At 35.3% G+C, this 15,339-nt stretch overlaps 1 protein-coding gene across 1 annotated transcript in view; it reads left to right on the forward strand.

Annotated features, from left to right (window-relative positions):
* Window positions 1-8,470: 8,470 nt before the first annotated feature.
* Window positions 8,471-15,339, forward strand: part of VTA1 (vesicle trafficking 1) — a 70,483-nt gene continuing 63,614 nt past the window's right edge. The window contains exon 1 of the mRNA XM_081251269.1: window positions 8,471-8,642. Coding sequence (XP_081107395.1) covers window positions 8,522-8,642 — 121 coding nt within the window. The 5' untranslated portion in view covers window positions 8,471-8,521. The remainder of the gene's footprint in view (window positions 8,643-15,339) is intronic.

A 15,339-nucleotide genomic window follows, 5' to 3' on the forward strand; every position in this document is an offset into this window, starting at 1 on the left:
GGATGTAATTATTGTTGTATTCATGTAAAATATAACTTATTTAAGTGCAAAAGTTGTCAATTAATTATTAAAAGAGTCATTCTATAATTTGATGACTAACTTGAAGAAATGGAGCACTTACATTTTTAATATTATACTCATATTGTTTTCTTGAAATTTTTAATATTAAATGACATGGTAATGTGGCCACCAAATAAATAAAAAATGCTATGGAAAATACTGTACGTGGTTTCCTTGTTGCTTGTTGGAAAAAAAAAAAAACCCTCTGTGCTCATAGATATCCTACAACTATAGTTTCTATATTCAAGACTATTGAAATAGTAAGTTATATTTATATTAAGCTAGACTTCCTAAATAGCTATGAAATGATTTCAAAGGCAAGTTTTTAAACTTTTTATTTTATAAAGGAGTATAGCCGATTAACAATGTTGTGATAGTTTCAGGTGCACAGCAAAGCAACTCAGCCATACATATACGTGTGTCCATTCTCCCCAAGACTCCCCTCCCATCCAGGCTACCAAGAACATTGTCAAAGGTAATTTTATATTAATTCAGTGCATTTCTTTTTATCTGCCTGTCTTACCAAGAATCATGTCCATATGATATCATTTAAAAACTTTATGTATGACTGTCTTATACTGGTGCTTTATTAGGGAAATAAGTATAGTCAGTCAAAAACTGAGGTTTTCAATTTTTTCTTAAGCATTATTCAACCTATGGTTGATATCATGAATTTCTACATTAATTTTTAAGTCATTGAGGCTTTCTCCAAAGAAAAGCACAAGAAAAAATCCAATTTACCTTCATTCAACAAATAATTGCATAGTATCGATTATTAAACATGTACCACATTAAAAGTTCAAATACAAAGATAAACAAGATGTAGTACCTTTATAAGATCATATTCTAGTGAGGGGCACAGTGACATGACAAGAGGCTAGGGGCTGTTGGAAATAGCCTCCTCTGAAGGGAAAGACTATTTGCTCATTGTTTTTGTTTAGAATTACTGGCCCTTAGTGATAATAAGCAGCAACAATGTCTAGTATGTTTTATTCTTATTTTTAAATTATCTGTAGATAATTTACCCTTTATTGCCTGTACCTAGGGTGGACTGCTCCTACCAATTCTCCCACAAACACATACATCTTCAATATGGGTCATATTTTCCTGCATCTTTAGAAGGCATGTAATTTTTTATTGGATACCAGACATTGTGTGTTTTACCTTGTCGGATGCTGAATATTTTTGTCTTCCCATAAATAATTCTTAAATTTTATTCTGGGGTACAGTTAAATTACTTGGAAACAGTTGATCCTTTGTACTTCCTTTTAAGCTTTATTAGATGGGACCAGTGTAGCCCTTACTGAAGGGCTAATTTTGCACCGTTACTAAGGCAAAATGTTTCTGAGTGCTCTATGACATGCCTCTTTGGTGCTTTGGAGATGGTATCTTTCCACCATTCTCAAATTCCTGAATTCCTTCCTCAAGGTGGTTGACTCATTGTCTTAGTCCATTTGGGCTGCTATTACAAAATACCTAGACTGGATAGTTTATAAACAAAAGAAATTTATTTTTCATAGGTCTGGAGGATGGAAGTCTGAGATCAAGGTGCTGGCATGTTCAGGTTCTGATGAGAGCCGTCTTCTGTGTTACAGACTTGTCATTGTATCCTCACATGGTGGAAAGAAGGCCAGAGAGCTCCCTAGCATTCCTTTTATAAGGACACTAATCTCATTCATGAGGGCTCCCTCCCCATGACCTACTTACTTCCCAAAGGTCCCACCTTCTAATACTATCACATTGGAGGTTAGGATTTCCAAAATATGAATTTTGGGGGACACAACATTCGGCCCATTGCACTCATGGTTACAACAGAAATTGCTGTAGCTACAGGAAACAGGTTTTTGCTGTGCCCAGGGAAAGAAGGGAGAAGGAGCAAAAAGACATTCTTCTTGTTTGCCTCTCAAGATTTTTCTAAGGGAAGATCATTTTTTAAAAAAACCAACAGACTTCTCCTAATATCATTGCCCATTCACAGGCAAACAATTTGATTTATTCTTATGCTGATTCATCCTAGGACATTGTCAAAGTATGCTCCTTTTTAAGGGGATTTCTACCCTAGCTGTTGGAAAAAGTAACTATTCTCAGTTCTGTGTGAATCTTGGGTATTGTTTCTTTTAATCCTTTCAGGTAGCTCATTTTCTGCAAAGATGTTTAAAGATGTTACACTGATCAGGACTCAGTCGAAGACCCTTTACAGATCTCTGGAGCTCTCATGCTTTGTAGCTTCTCCCTCACAGTAGTCTGTCCTATGAAAACTAGCCTCTTTAGCCCTGGACTCTCTCTCCTCAACTCACAAGGAGGAAGGATAGCATTTCTAAGCCACTAGAGGAACCCTGGTCACCCCTGCTTCTTTTAAGTACACAGTCCATATTGTTATGTGTAAAGATTCAGATCCTGTGAGAGTTGGTTTGGACAGTCTTTTCAATTCCTTAATGATCTATATTATTCTACGATTTCATTTTGTTAGTAACTATATCAGGATTGTTAGCACACAGCTGTATACTCCTGGATAATAAATGCTACATAAAAATATAGCATTTATAAAATATAAGATATTTAAATATATGTAATATAGTTTAAAATATAAAAAGTGATTTTTCTAACTAAACTGCAAATGTAGAAAAAATTAATAAGAATGTCAAAGCTAAACAAATAACTAACCACTTGAAAATATATTTAAAGTTATTCCATAAAAAGTTGTTGGGTCAAATAAGGTAATTCAACCAGAAGTTTTTCAGTTTGTTTATAAATGAACAACAGTCAGAATATTACATATTAAAACCTATAAGATATTGCCAAAATTGCAGTGCATGGCCAATTGACAGTGGAAAATATATTTCTTTTTTAAAAATAAACAATAAATGTAATTCAAACAGCAAATGTAAGAACTTCAAACTAAAACTAAGGAAAACAAAAATAATTTAATAAGGATAAAGACAGAAAGTAATAAATTAGAAAGCAAACAGCTTACGATGGATAAATCCAAAATTGTTCTTGAAAAAACTATGTGTGGCATATCAAATCAAGTGTGGAAGTATACCCTTATAAGATTTTATAATATATATGAAGTTATATATTATCACTTGAAGTACACTGTGATAATTTAAAGATGTATACTATTAAATACAAGACAACCAGAAAAACAAAACAACAAAAGTTTAGCTACTAAACCAACAAAAGAAGTTAAAACATTCAATTAATCCAAAAGATGACCAAAAAGACAAAAAGGAAAAAAAAACAGATGGGACAAATTGAAAACAATAACAAGGTAGTAGAACTAAACCTAAAAATATCAACAGTTACAATAAATATAAAGATCTTAGCAATCCAAACCAAAACAGGGATTTCTGACTGCATTTTTTTTTTTCGGTATGCAGGCCTCTCACTGTTGTGGCCTCTCCCGTTGCGTAGCACAGGCTCCGGACGCACAGGCTCAGCGGCCATGGCTTACGGGCCCAGTCGCTCCACGGCATGTGGGATTCTCCCAGACCAGGGCACGAACCCGTGTCCCCTGCATCAACAGGCGGACTCTCAACCACTGCGCCACCAGGGAAGACCCACATTAAAAAAAAAAAATCCAGGTCAAATTATTAACAAGACCCCACTTTAAATATTTAATATTTAAAACATTTTAATATTTTTACAAATAAATAATAATAAAAGTGGAAAAAGATATATCATGCAAACAGTAAGCATCAGAGAGCTGAATTAGCTGTATTAATATGAGAAAACTCAAGAAGATTTCAGGGCAAAGAATAATGATGGGGATAAAAGAGACATTTCACAATGTCATTAGGAAGCATAACAGTTATAAATGTGTATGCCACCAGTGCCAAAATAGAAGAAGCAAAGCCTGCTAGAACTGAAAAGAGAAATAAATCCAATTATAATTAAAGATTTGAACATTCCTCATCAGAAATCAATTGACAAAGTAGAACATCAGGAAGGGAACAGAACACTTAAATATTACCAATAAGCAACTTGAACTAATTGATATTTAGAGAACACTCTTACTAGACAACAGCAGAATATACATTTTTTTCAAGTGCAAGTGTAACATTCACCAAGAAAGTTCATTTTCTGGGTCTTGATAAAGTCTCAATGACTTTGTTTAATTCACAGTAGAATTAAACTAGAAATTAATAAAAATAAGATATCTGAAATATGCCTAAATATTTGAGAAACTAACAATACATTTTTATTAACCCATTGATCAAAGAAGAAATTACATGGAAAATTTTAAACTACTTTAAACACAATTTATCAAAATTTGTGGAAAGCAATTAAAACAGTTCTTGACAGCATTTTAAAAGTTCTATATATTATGTTAGAAAAAAAGAATTTTTAGCTTCCATCTCAAGAAATTATTTTAAAAAGCAGTTTAAAAACAAATTACATAGTAGGGAAATAAAAATAAGAGCATGAAACATTGAAATAGAAAACTGAAAGACAATAGAAAAATCAATGAAAGGAGAAGCTGGTCTATGAAAAGATTAGTAAAACTGACCAATTTCTAGCTAGACAGATTGAGATAATAAAAGAGAAAATGAAAATTACTCATATCATAAATGAAAAAAGAAAGAAACATCACAACAGAACATTTAAATGATTATAAGGAAACACCATGAATGATATTACACCAATAAGTTTGATAGTTAGATGAAATGGAAAAATTCCTTGAAAGACACATATTACTAAAAACTGACTCAACAATAAACAGAAAACATGAATATCTCTATACCTATTAAAGAAATTGAATTTAAAATCAGAAGCTTTCCCAGAAAAAAAAAATCAGGCCCAGATAGCTTCATTGGTGAATTCCTTCAAATGTTTAAGAAATAATACTTCACAACCTCTTTTAGGAACTAGGAGGGACTATTTGCCATGTCATTTAACAAAGCCAGCATAACCGTGATATCAAAACTTCTTAGCAAAAATAGGCTATGTAATCCAGCAATATATATATAAAGATAATACATCATGTTCAAGTGGGGTTTATCCCAGGAATGAAAAGTTTTTTTAACAGTCAAAAACCAATTAATGTAATTCAACTAGATTAATGGAATAAAGGAAAAAAATCACCTAGTCATCCTAATAGATGCGGATTAAAGCATTTGATTACATAACATCCATTTATAATGAAACAAACAAACAAAAACCCAAATCTCTCACTGTAAAATGGAAGTAGCTAAACTTGATAAAAAGCATCTAAAAATACCTACAGGAAATATCCTATTTAATAGTGGAAGAATGAATAATTTCCCGTATAATCGGGAAAAAAGGTAAGGATGTGTACTTTTACCACTTTTGTTTAACATTGAACTGAAGGCCAATAAGACTAAACAAAACAAAAATTATATATATATTTAATATATACTTATTCAATAAATGCAGTAAGACAAAAAAATAGAAGATATACAGATTAGAAACGAAGAAATATTATCTTTAGTCACAGACATAATCATGTAAATAAAAAATTCTAAAGGATGTGCTAAAAGTTACTAGAATTTGTAATTAAGTTATCAAGATTAAAATTTCTGTAGAGCAATAAAAAATGAAATTTAAATTTTAAAATAAGATTTATATTATTCATTAAGTATGAAACAGGTAGAGATAAATTTTACAACAGATGTGCTAAACCTGTACAATGAAAACTACAAAATGGTGTTAAGAGAAATTATAGATGTTAGGCCTCCCTTGGTGGCTCAGTGATTAAGAATCATCTGCCAATGCAGGGGACACGGGTTCGAGCCCTGGTCCGAGAAGATCCCACATGCTGCGGAGCAACTAAGCCCGTGTGCCACAACTACTGAGCCTGCGCTCTAGAGACCGTGAGCCACAGCTACTGAAGCCTACACACCTAGAGCCCACGCTCCGCAACAAGAGAAGACATCGCAATGAGAGGCCCATGCACTGCAATGAAGAGTAGCCCCCGCTCGCTGCAAATAGAGAAAAACCCACACACAGCAATGGAGACCCAACACAGCCAAAAATAAATAAAATAAAATAAATAAATTTATTTTTAAAAAGAAATTAAAGATGTTTTAAATAGGTGGAACAATAAACCAAGTTCATGGTTTAGAGGCCTTAATCTTTTATAACTTCGGTCACTCCAAATTGATGTGTAGATCCAATACAATTCCAGTCAAAATCCCAGAAAGCTTTTGTAGAAATTCATAAGCTGCTTTTAAATTTTATATGGGATATAAAAGACCTAGAATAGCCAACATGGTTTTGAAAAAGTAAAAGTAGACGACTTACATTATGTATTCTCAAAACTTACTACAAAGTTACAATAATCAAAACAGAGTAGGGTTGGTATGCAGATAGGCATGTTGATTACAGGAACAATAGAGACCAAAAATAGTTCAGCACATATATAGTTGTTGTTTTTTTTAAATTCTCCAATTTAATTCAATGGTGCTGGAACAACCAGATATCCATGTTGAAAAAATAAAAAGCAATTTTTTACCTCTACCCCTGTCTCAGCCATGGATGTGTAATGGACCTGACCAAGTCATTGGTCTTCTCTTTCAGTCTTCTGCTAGTAACTGCAGGGAAAAAAAACAACTCTATTTTAGGGGATGCTAAACAATCAGAATGTGAGTGTCATATACTGGAAGACAAATTTCTACCATAGAGAGTGTACCCAAAAGAGACAGCTATAGTATATACTACCCTTATTACATTGGTTGAGCCCTGTCGTTTCCCATCAAAATATTGGTGACCACAATTAGAACAGAAAGTTTTGCTGTGAGAAGACCACGAGTACACTGGAGTCCAGGGAATGGTGCAGAACATTTAACTTTTCCCACCAAAACACCAGTCAGTTCTGGTCTCTCTCCCTTTTCTTCTTCCTGTGGTTGCTCCTATCCCCTATCTCTGCCCTCCCCTAACTTGCCAAGATTCTAGCCCCAACCTGGAAGGTGATATCAGGTCCTTCAGCAACTGATCAGAGTTGGATGGAAGAGAGTTAGGTCTTTCTTCATAGCAAAATATCAGTAAATTCTTAATTGTAAATCATCAACTGGAAAAATCAACTTCATGTTGTTAATATTTACTTTGTTTACACTCATACTTACTAGCTGTGACCTGGTGCAAGTTAAATAAATTCTATGTGTCTCATTTTTCTTACCTGTAAAATAATGAAAATGATAACACCTTCTTTGCAGGGTTGTAGTAAAAATTAAATGAGTTGATTTAAAGTCACTAGAAACATGCTCGATACACAGTAGATACTTGGCAAACTGCTAGCTAGTTATTATTGCTTTGTTGTGGCAGGGAAGAGGTGAAACAACTCATATTTGGTGAACTTAACTTCAGTAGCAGGAAGTGCAGTTTCTGACCAAGGTAATCAGGCTAGAGGGTCTGACTTGAAGAGAGTGGAGAAGGCTTAAAACATCAGCCATGTACTGATGATTCACTAGGGCACTGGCCCTCAAACTTGAGTTGAGATCTTGTTTCTTGGAGATGGTGTGATTCCAATGAAAACCAGTTTTAAGATGAACTCTCAAAACTGGGGAGTGAGATAAAATAAAGAAATAAAGATTAAGGTTACTGGAGGAGGTAAATAAAGTGTAAAGTCCTGATAGCATGGGCTGGAGAGGCGAGAAAAAGAACTGATGACGTCACTGATGGTAGAAGGAAAAGTTGATGCCTACCTACAATGGTATGAGTCCGCAGCATTGAGCAAGAACTACAAACTGAACGCCTTATCTGTGCATTGACAAGATAGTAACTGTCAAATGACTTTGCAAATCGCTCATTACTCTCCAGAAACAAACGATCTACAAATTATTCATTCACTAGTGTATACGCTCTCCAGCTCAGAACAAAAGCTCAATTTTCTTTAAGCTTAATGTGTTAGTATTTATGTTGAAAAAATATCTGGTTGTTTTATCCAATGTGCCCATACAGAGGAGTGTAATTTAAAACTGAAACACATCATCTCTCATCTTACGCAAGAATTAAATTTAAAGTTTCTGAAATTAGAAAAGCTTCTATGGACGCTATTAATATAATCTGAGGTACTGGAAACGATAATTCCTGAAGGATACCAAAGGCAATTCATGTCTTTACCTTTTCTCCCAATCAACAAACATTATTTTCTTTTTGTTTTTCCCTTTCTACCCATCCTTCAGCCACAAAAGGCGGGTAGAGGCTGGAAACAGAAGAGAAATAAAACAAAATCTCTTCTCCCTCCGGCCAGCGGCCAGCAGGGAGCGCTGGTGCCATAGGCGGTATCACAGCCAAGCTGCTCCACCCACTCTGGGCTCTATAGCTGCTAAGAGCCAGGCGCGCTGAGGTTGTCCCTGCTGGGAACCCGTAGTTGCCTCGATCTCGCGGAGCAACGGGAAAATGGGTGGGATTTGCCTGCGCGTTAGTGCGCGCACCCTCCCAGACGGAAGCGGAAGTGTCGGCAGCCGGCGAGTAAAAAGGGCTTATTCCTGGAGTGGAGATGGCGGCGCTTGCCGCGCTGCCTGTGCTGCCCCCGCTGCCCCCACAGTTTAAGAGCATACAGCATCATCTGAGGACGGCTCAGGAGCATGACAAGCGGGACCCTGTGGTGGCCTATTACTGTGAGTCTTTCCGAGTCGCCGCGGCCCTACTTACCCTCCGGGGCCCACACACCGCCCCCTGGTTCTTAAAGCAGGCCCCGCTCCCCTAGCTTTAGATCTGAGCTTTGACCTCTGACCTGCCCTGGGAATCCCTTGGGGCCCCTCCCTCCTCAGGGATCTCCACCACTCTCCGCCCCCTCGAAGGCCCCAGAAAGGCAAAACTTCACAAGGACCATGGTGTCCACCACCTATCCAGTCTTGTGCTTAAATATTTTTAAACAGAATACTTGGTCTCATGAACTCCGGAACACATTGTTCTAAGGGTTTTTTTTCCTGCGTGTACACACAAGAGCCTCCTGTTTCCACCAGGCAATCCTGATAATAACCTGGGTAGTTAAGTAATTGAGTTGGAGCTAAAACGAAGGTAAGTGTCACAAAGACAGTAGTGATGTGGACAAAAGGAAGATTGACTAGTTGAAACTATAGTAATAAGTGCAGGTGAATTAGGACAACATGCAAGCCCATTCAAAAATTCATAAAGAGAGAGTAGCTGCTACAAAACAAGTACTTGGATTTGTCCATTCCCCCTTCTGCATTCAAACTACCCTGTCCCACCAATGAGAATTTATAGTCTTGATTTTGAATAATACCTGGGGTTGAGACATTTGGTAGCAATAGTCTCACTTTGGTTGACTGTGATGCTTATAATCTACAGGTGATGAAAAACACAGATTAAATTTGTTGACACTTTTTCCTTTGCAGTGAAGAGAGTAGGTCCGGTAAACTTTATTTCTTATTCCATACTCTAATGTTACTGCAAATAAAACATGTGACTAAGCAACTATAAAAGCTTCTGAAAAGGATTTTTAGCCTTGAGAAGCTCAATATAATGTGTCCTCTATTATGGACGTTTTAAGATTATCTAAAAAATGGTCCACTGTCATCCCTGCCATACTCCAGGTGACCCCATTTTCATTTCTCAAATTGCAAGGCCCTTTCAAACCTCCACGTTCTTCACTGTCTTGGACCATCTTCCTTTTTTCTCCAATTGGCAAACTCTTTATGATTCAGGGTCTAACTCAAATGGCACCACTTCTGTGGGCAGTAAGTTGATTACTCTCAAGGCTTTACCTCAGCTTGTTCAAATCGTAACAGCATTTTCCCATTATACTTGTTTTTGAGGTTCCTCAAGTAGGGACCATTAGTCTTTCATTCAGCTTGTATTTATTGAGATTCTACCTGTATGAGCCTTACCAGACACTGTGACTACAGTTCCTGCATTCATGGAACTTACATACTATGGGGTGGGGAGATTAAGCAATAAAATGAGTATATTATATAAAATATTAGAAGGTTACAAAGAAAAATAAAGCAGGGAAAGTATAGGGAGTACCAGGAGTAGGGTGGTAGGAAGTGAGGAAGGGATTTCATTTTTAGACTGGTCAGGGAGAGCTCCACTGGGTTTACATCTGAGCAAGACTTGAAAGGAGTGAAAGGCAGGCTTTGCATCACCTGGGAAAGAGTACTCTCCATAGAGGGGGAAACAAGCACAAAAGTCTTGCTTGAAGGAGGACCATTGTAACGAGTGATAGAGCAAGGAGAAAAACGATGTGATTAAAGTCAAAGAGGTTATCTCTTATAACAATGAAATAGGAACCCTTGATTCTGTGTAAAGCTAATCCCTGTTTATGGGTTTTGTATTATATACCTTTGTGACTGCCCAGAGACCCTTTATTTCCCGTGTCATTATCTTCCCTCTTTTGCTATTTCTTTCTAAACTTGCCCCAGTTTCCTTTATTTAAAAAATAAAAGGAGCTCTCACTGTGACATTCCTCTAAAGTTGCAGTCCTGTCTGCCCAGCCTCAAAGATAAGCTTGAAATAATTGTCTGTAGTTGTCTTTACATCCTTATCTCATAGAACTTTTTCGGCCCATTGCGGTCTGGTTTTCATGCCCATTATTTCACTGTAATTGCTCTCAGCAGGGTCATGAGCAAACATTTCTATTGCTAAATCCAGGTGACACTTAAAAAATATTTTTGTTATGAAACATATGCATGTTAAAGAACATATATAATGTATGTAAGGAACAGTAAAATGAATGCTAATGTACTCAACCATATTTGCTGCTATTAGACTTAAATTTTTGCTGATCTGACGAGTGTGAAATGATGTCTCATTCGAGTGAAATTTGCAATTCACTGAGCCTTAATAAAGTTGAGCATCTTTTCATATTTTAATTAACCATTTGTGATTTCCTTTTGAAATACCTATTTATTGCTTTTGACCGTTTTTCTATTTCATTGTCTTTTCTTAATAATCTATCTACTGATCCTTTGGTATATGCGTTGTGATTGTCTTCTCCAAGTTTATAGTTTGATTTTTCACTCGATTTATGAAATCCTTTGATGTGCAAAAGTTTTTAATTTTAAAATATGGCCAGTTTATTAATCTCTTCCTTATGGTTCATGTTCTGATTTTCTAGGCCTTGATTTCTTTTTGTGTACCTTATTTGGCACTTTGGCTTCCTGAGTTTGTAGGTTGGTGTCTTTCATTAAATTTAGAAAATTTTCTACTATCATCTGTTCAAGTACTGCTTCTCTGCTATCTCTATTCTCTCCTGCAGTTTTAATTAGGTATGTGTTGCATTTTTCTCCTTTAGCTTCTTTGTCTCTTAATGCTTTCATAGTTTGTATCCATTTTCTTTCTGTGCTACATTCTGTATAATTTCTTTAGGTCTGTGTTCACCTCCACATATCCTATTGTAGAACCCATCTGTTGAGTTTCTATTTCCATTTTTTATTTCTAGATGTTCTCATTTTGTTTTTAAATCAGCTAGCCATTTCTGATAATCTTTTGTTAACTGTGTTTTTAAAACACTCTTACTTCTTTAAATGCTTTAAAAAATATTTACGTTTATATTTGCTGTCTGATAATTCCTGTGCATGTTATATTTTAGGTGTGATTCTGCTGTCTAACAGAAGATGGCTCATGATGACTTTTCTCCTTGTAATTTATGCTCTAGACGTACTAAACCAGTGTTCTTCAAACTTCAGTATGCAAATAATTCTACAGGAATCATTTTCACAATTCTCAACTTCTGTATGTTTCTTTCCTGACAAACTTCCTTTGGTCAAGGTAGCAAAGTAGTATGCTTCTTTTTTTTTTTTAATCATCTCCTGTTCTCAATTGCGCTTCTCCTACTTTAAAGAAGAAGGACATACTCTGATGCCTCATTATCATTTTTATGGTGTATTTCCCTGGAGGAGAAGGTGGAAAATACTCCAGGGTGTCCAGAAAAAAGGGACAATTCAAATAAATGACTGGTATTAGTGAAACCTCCATTAATTAAGGTATTAGGTAGAGCTTCCTATCTTTCTCTGTCTTATTTGGAAGAAAACCAGTCAGAGCAAAGAATAAGCTTTTATTTTAAAATGCTGAGCATGAGAAAGAAAGGATGTCAAAGGAACATTCTAACATATAACTTTTTATAAGGGGAGCAGTCAATAATGAAACTCAGAAGAAGAAGGAATTGTTCTTAGCTATTAGCAGCCATTGTTTGGTCATTTTGGATTTTATCCAGAGGAGTGCAGAGGGGCAGTGTGTGACCAAGATCAAGTGCAAGATGGTGTGGAGAGGGTTAGCTGTGGGGACAAGGACATGAACGTAGCACAGTGGAAACTTCTTTGTATTTCAGAGTCTCTTACACTTGTATGTATATATATTAAGGGTAACATCTCATGTTCAAAATTGGCCTGTGTTGAGGTGTTCTGAAGTTTCACAATGGTAAGAGTTTTCATTATATGACCTTACCTTTTTGTTCTCTGTTCCTTACTAAAGTGTCATTCCGGAGGTACGAAACAAAAGGGAAATGCTGAAGTGGGGCAGTGCCTTACTTCATCCAAGTCACAAGCTCATGTAAAGGTCTGTAGGTTATCAAAATTTTAGAATTAGAATTCAGAAATGAGATGGGGCTTGTGGGGACGTGTGAACATATTTATTCAAATTAGAGAAGTCATATTTTTCTGAAAAACGTAAACCTCCAGTGGCTGATTGGTTTGGCTTTAACAACTGGTTTTGTCATTTATGTAAAATGGTGGACATTCTCCTTAAATGAGGTAAATCTTTAGCTCTGAAGTGTTTTGTTTTTTCAGAAATACATTTAAAACAAGTGACAAAATTAAAATATTAAAAAAAAAATTTTTCCTGCCAGCGGATGTTGAAATGAACAGTATTTCTGTTTTCCCAATCCTGTGTCACTGTCTTAGGAAAAAAAGAAGCCTTTGAAAGAAAATGTTGAGTCTTTCTTTATAAGATCTTTTCTGAATACTTCACAGGAATTGAGAAAATGAATACTCTAATGATGGGGTGACAGATTCTTTTCTAGTCTTAAAACAAATTTTGAGGCAGACCTAATTATGATGTCAGCTAAGAGAGATTATTAACAATATTATTTGATAAGTGATGATGTGGTTTTTAGCCTATAACCCAGAAGGAATTTAAAGAATTCAGTGATTTTGCTGTGACAGAGCTTCCATTCTCATCTGCTGCTTTATATGAATGAATTTTCTCCCTTGTTAGAGTCATAAAAATGAAAGTAGGAATAGAACCAATACTCTACCCTGGTTCATTATGAGGATAAATCATATTAATTCATAGATAGGCAGTTTAACTCATTATTTGATGCATTTCCAAGAAAATTGTACTATTTATACTTAATGATTATTAAAATAAATAATCATGTTGTCTTGATCAATTATACATAATAATAATTGCCAAAACTCAATTCCAGAAGAAATATTTTAACACATAGTACCTTCTCTCACAGGAAATTTTGTCAAAATTTCAATTTTTATATCCTTTCTGTTGCAGAGCAGTATGATAGGATAATCAAGTAGGACTTTTAAGCATACAAATACATTTTTTATAATAAAATTCTATAGGATAAGTAAATAGAAATATGGGTTAAAAGAAAATACAACAGTGTATTATTTCTGACTCTTAAAAAAGAGCTTTTTGTATCTTAAAATAGATTATAATAGATACCAAATTGCTATGGTATTTACAGTTGAAAGAGTGATATAATTTTTAGATGTCAATATTTGATGTAGTACAGAAATTACATTTTTTTACCTGTTTAAACTTCTGATGAAAAGTGGTAGATGTCAACTGAAAAATGTGTGAAGGGGTACATTTCTATAAACTTAGAGCAAACGAAAATATTCTAAATCCCTAGAGCAAGGAAGAACTTTTTGTGAGAAAAAAATTCAAGATTATTTTGCTAAAGTACTTGCCGATTTATAAAAGTTCCATATTCTCTTATTTCTGAGGCTTTATATATGTTGCTCTCTGCTTGGAATCCCCTCTGACTTCCTCTTAATCTAACTAATTTATGCTTACGGACTCAGTACTTTTTGCAGATTGGTTTTCCTGACCTCATAGAATGGTCTAGAAATTGTTTCACATATGTCCCTCATCTTGATCACGTTGTGTTATAACACTGTTATCTTTCTGTCTCCTGGATTCTCCTGGAAGACAGGGATTGATACCTTTTTTTCACCTGGCACATAATTGGCATTCATAAATATTTAATGAAAGCCATTGTTCTAAATATTATGAATATTCCATTCTTACTAGAATGTAAGCTCTGTGAGAGCAAGAAGTATGTCTTAGTTGAATCTCTTAACTCCTAATACAGTACCTAAGCCATGGTGGATAATTTAAATTATGTAATTTACATGTAATATCTGTTGATTGAATTAATGAACTATACGGTAATTCTTAGTTTTTTCACATGCTCTTACTCTACAGTAAGGAAACGTAATGAAAAGAATTTCAAAACACAGTATTTTATGACTTGTGGGTATTAGATTAAGTCATAGATATGTCATAGGATGTGCTCATTGTGCCTTCTCCTTTCCAGTATTTTGTGATTTCCAAAAATGATTTATATCTGGCCTTAATGGGAATACTCTAGTGTTTTATCTTTTTTTTTTTTTTTTTTTTTTTTTTTGCGTTTCGCGGGCCTCTCACTGTTGTGGCCTCTCCCATTGCGGAGCACAGGCTCCGGATGCGCAGGCTCAGCAGCCATGGCTCCCAGGCCTAGCCACTCTGCAGCATGTGGGATCTTCCCGGACTGGGGCACGAACCCATGTCCCCTGCATCGGCAGGTGGACTCTCAACCACTGCGCCACCAGGGAAGCCCCTGTTTTATCATTTTTTAAATTGTTACCTTAATATTCCTACATTTCTTAATTGATCTTTTATTTTCTTTTTAAGTCAGGAATGAGTGTTGAAACACCATAGATCAAATTATTTTTTGACTAATATGCTTAGTGTTTACTTCTCTGAACCTTTTAATGTAGTAAGTAATAACAAATTATTAAATTTACTCATATTTGGAACATCTCCTCATTCCTGGAAAGAATCCCATTAGATTTTTTTATTAAACTTTTTATTTTGAGATAATTGTAGATCCACATACAGTTGTGAGAAATAATACAGAAGATCCTGTGTGCCTTTTACCCATTGTGCCCCAATGGTAATATCTTGCAAAATTATAGTACAGTATTACGACCAGAATATTGACATTGACACAATCCACTAATCTGATTCAGACTTCCCTAGTTTTCCATGTATTCATTTGCGTGTGCGTTTTTAGTTCTAAATAGTTTTGTCAGGTGTAGGTTCATGTATCCATCACCATGGTGAAGATAGCAG

Source organism: Mesoplodon bidens (assembly GCF_964165515.1).
Source record: "Mesoplodon bidens genome assembly, chromosome: 12".
NCBI classification, from domain to species: Eukaryota; Metazoa; Chordata; class Mammalia; order Artiodactyla; family Ziphiidae; genus Mesoplodon; species Mesoplodon bidens.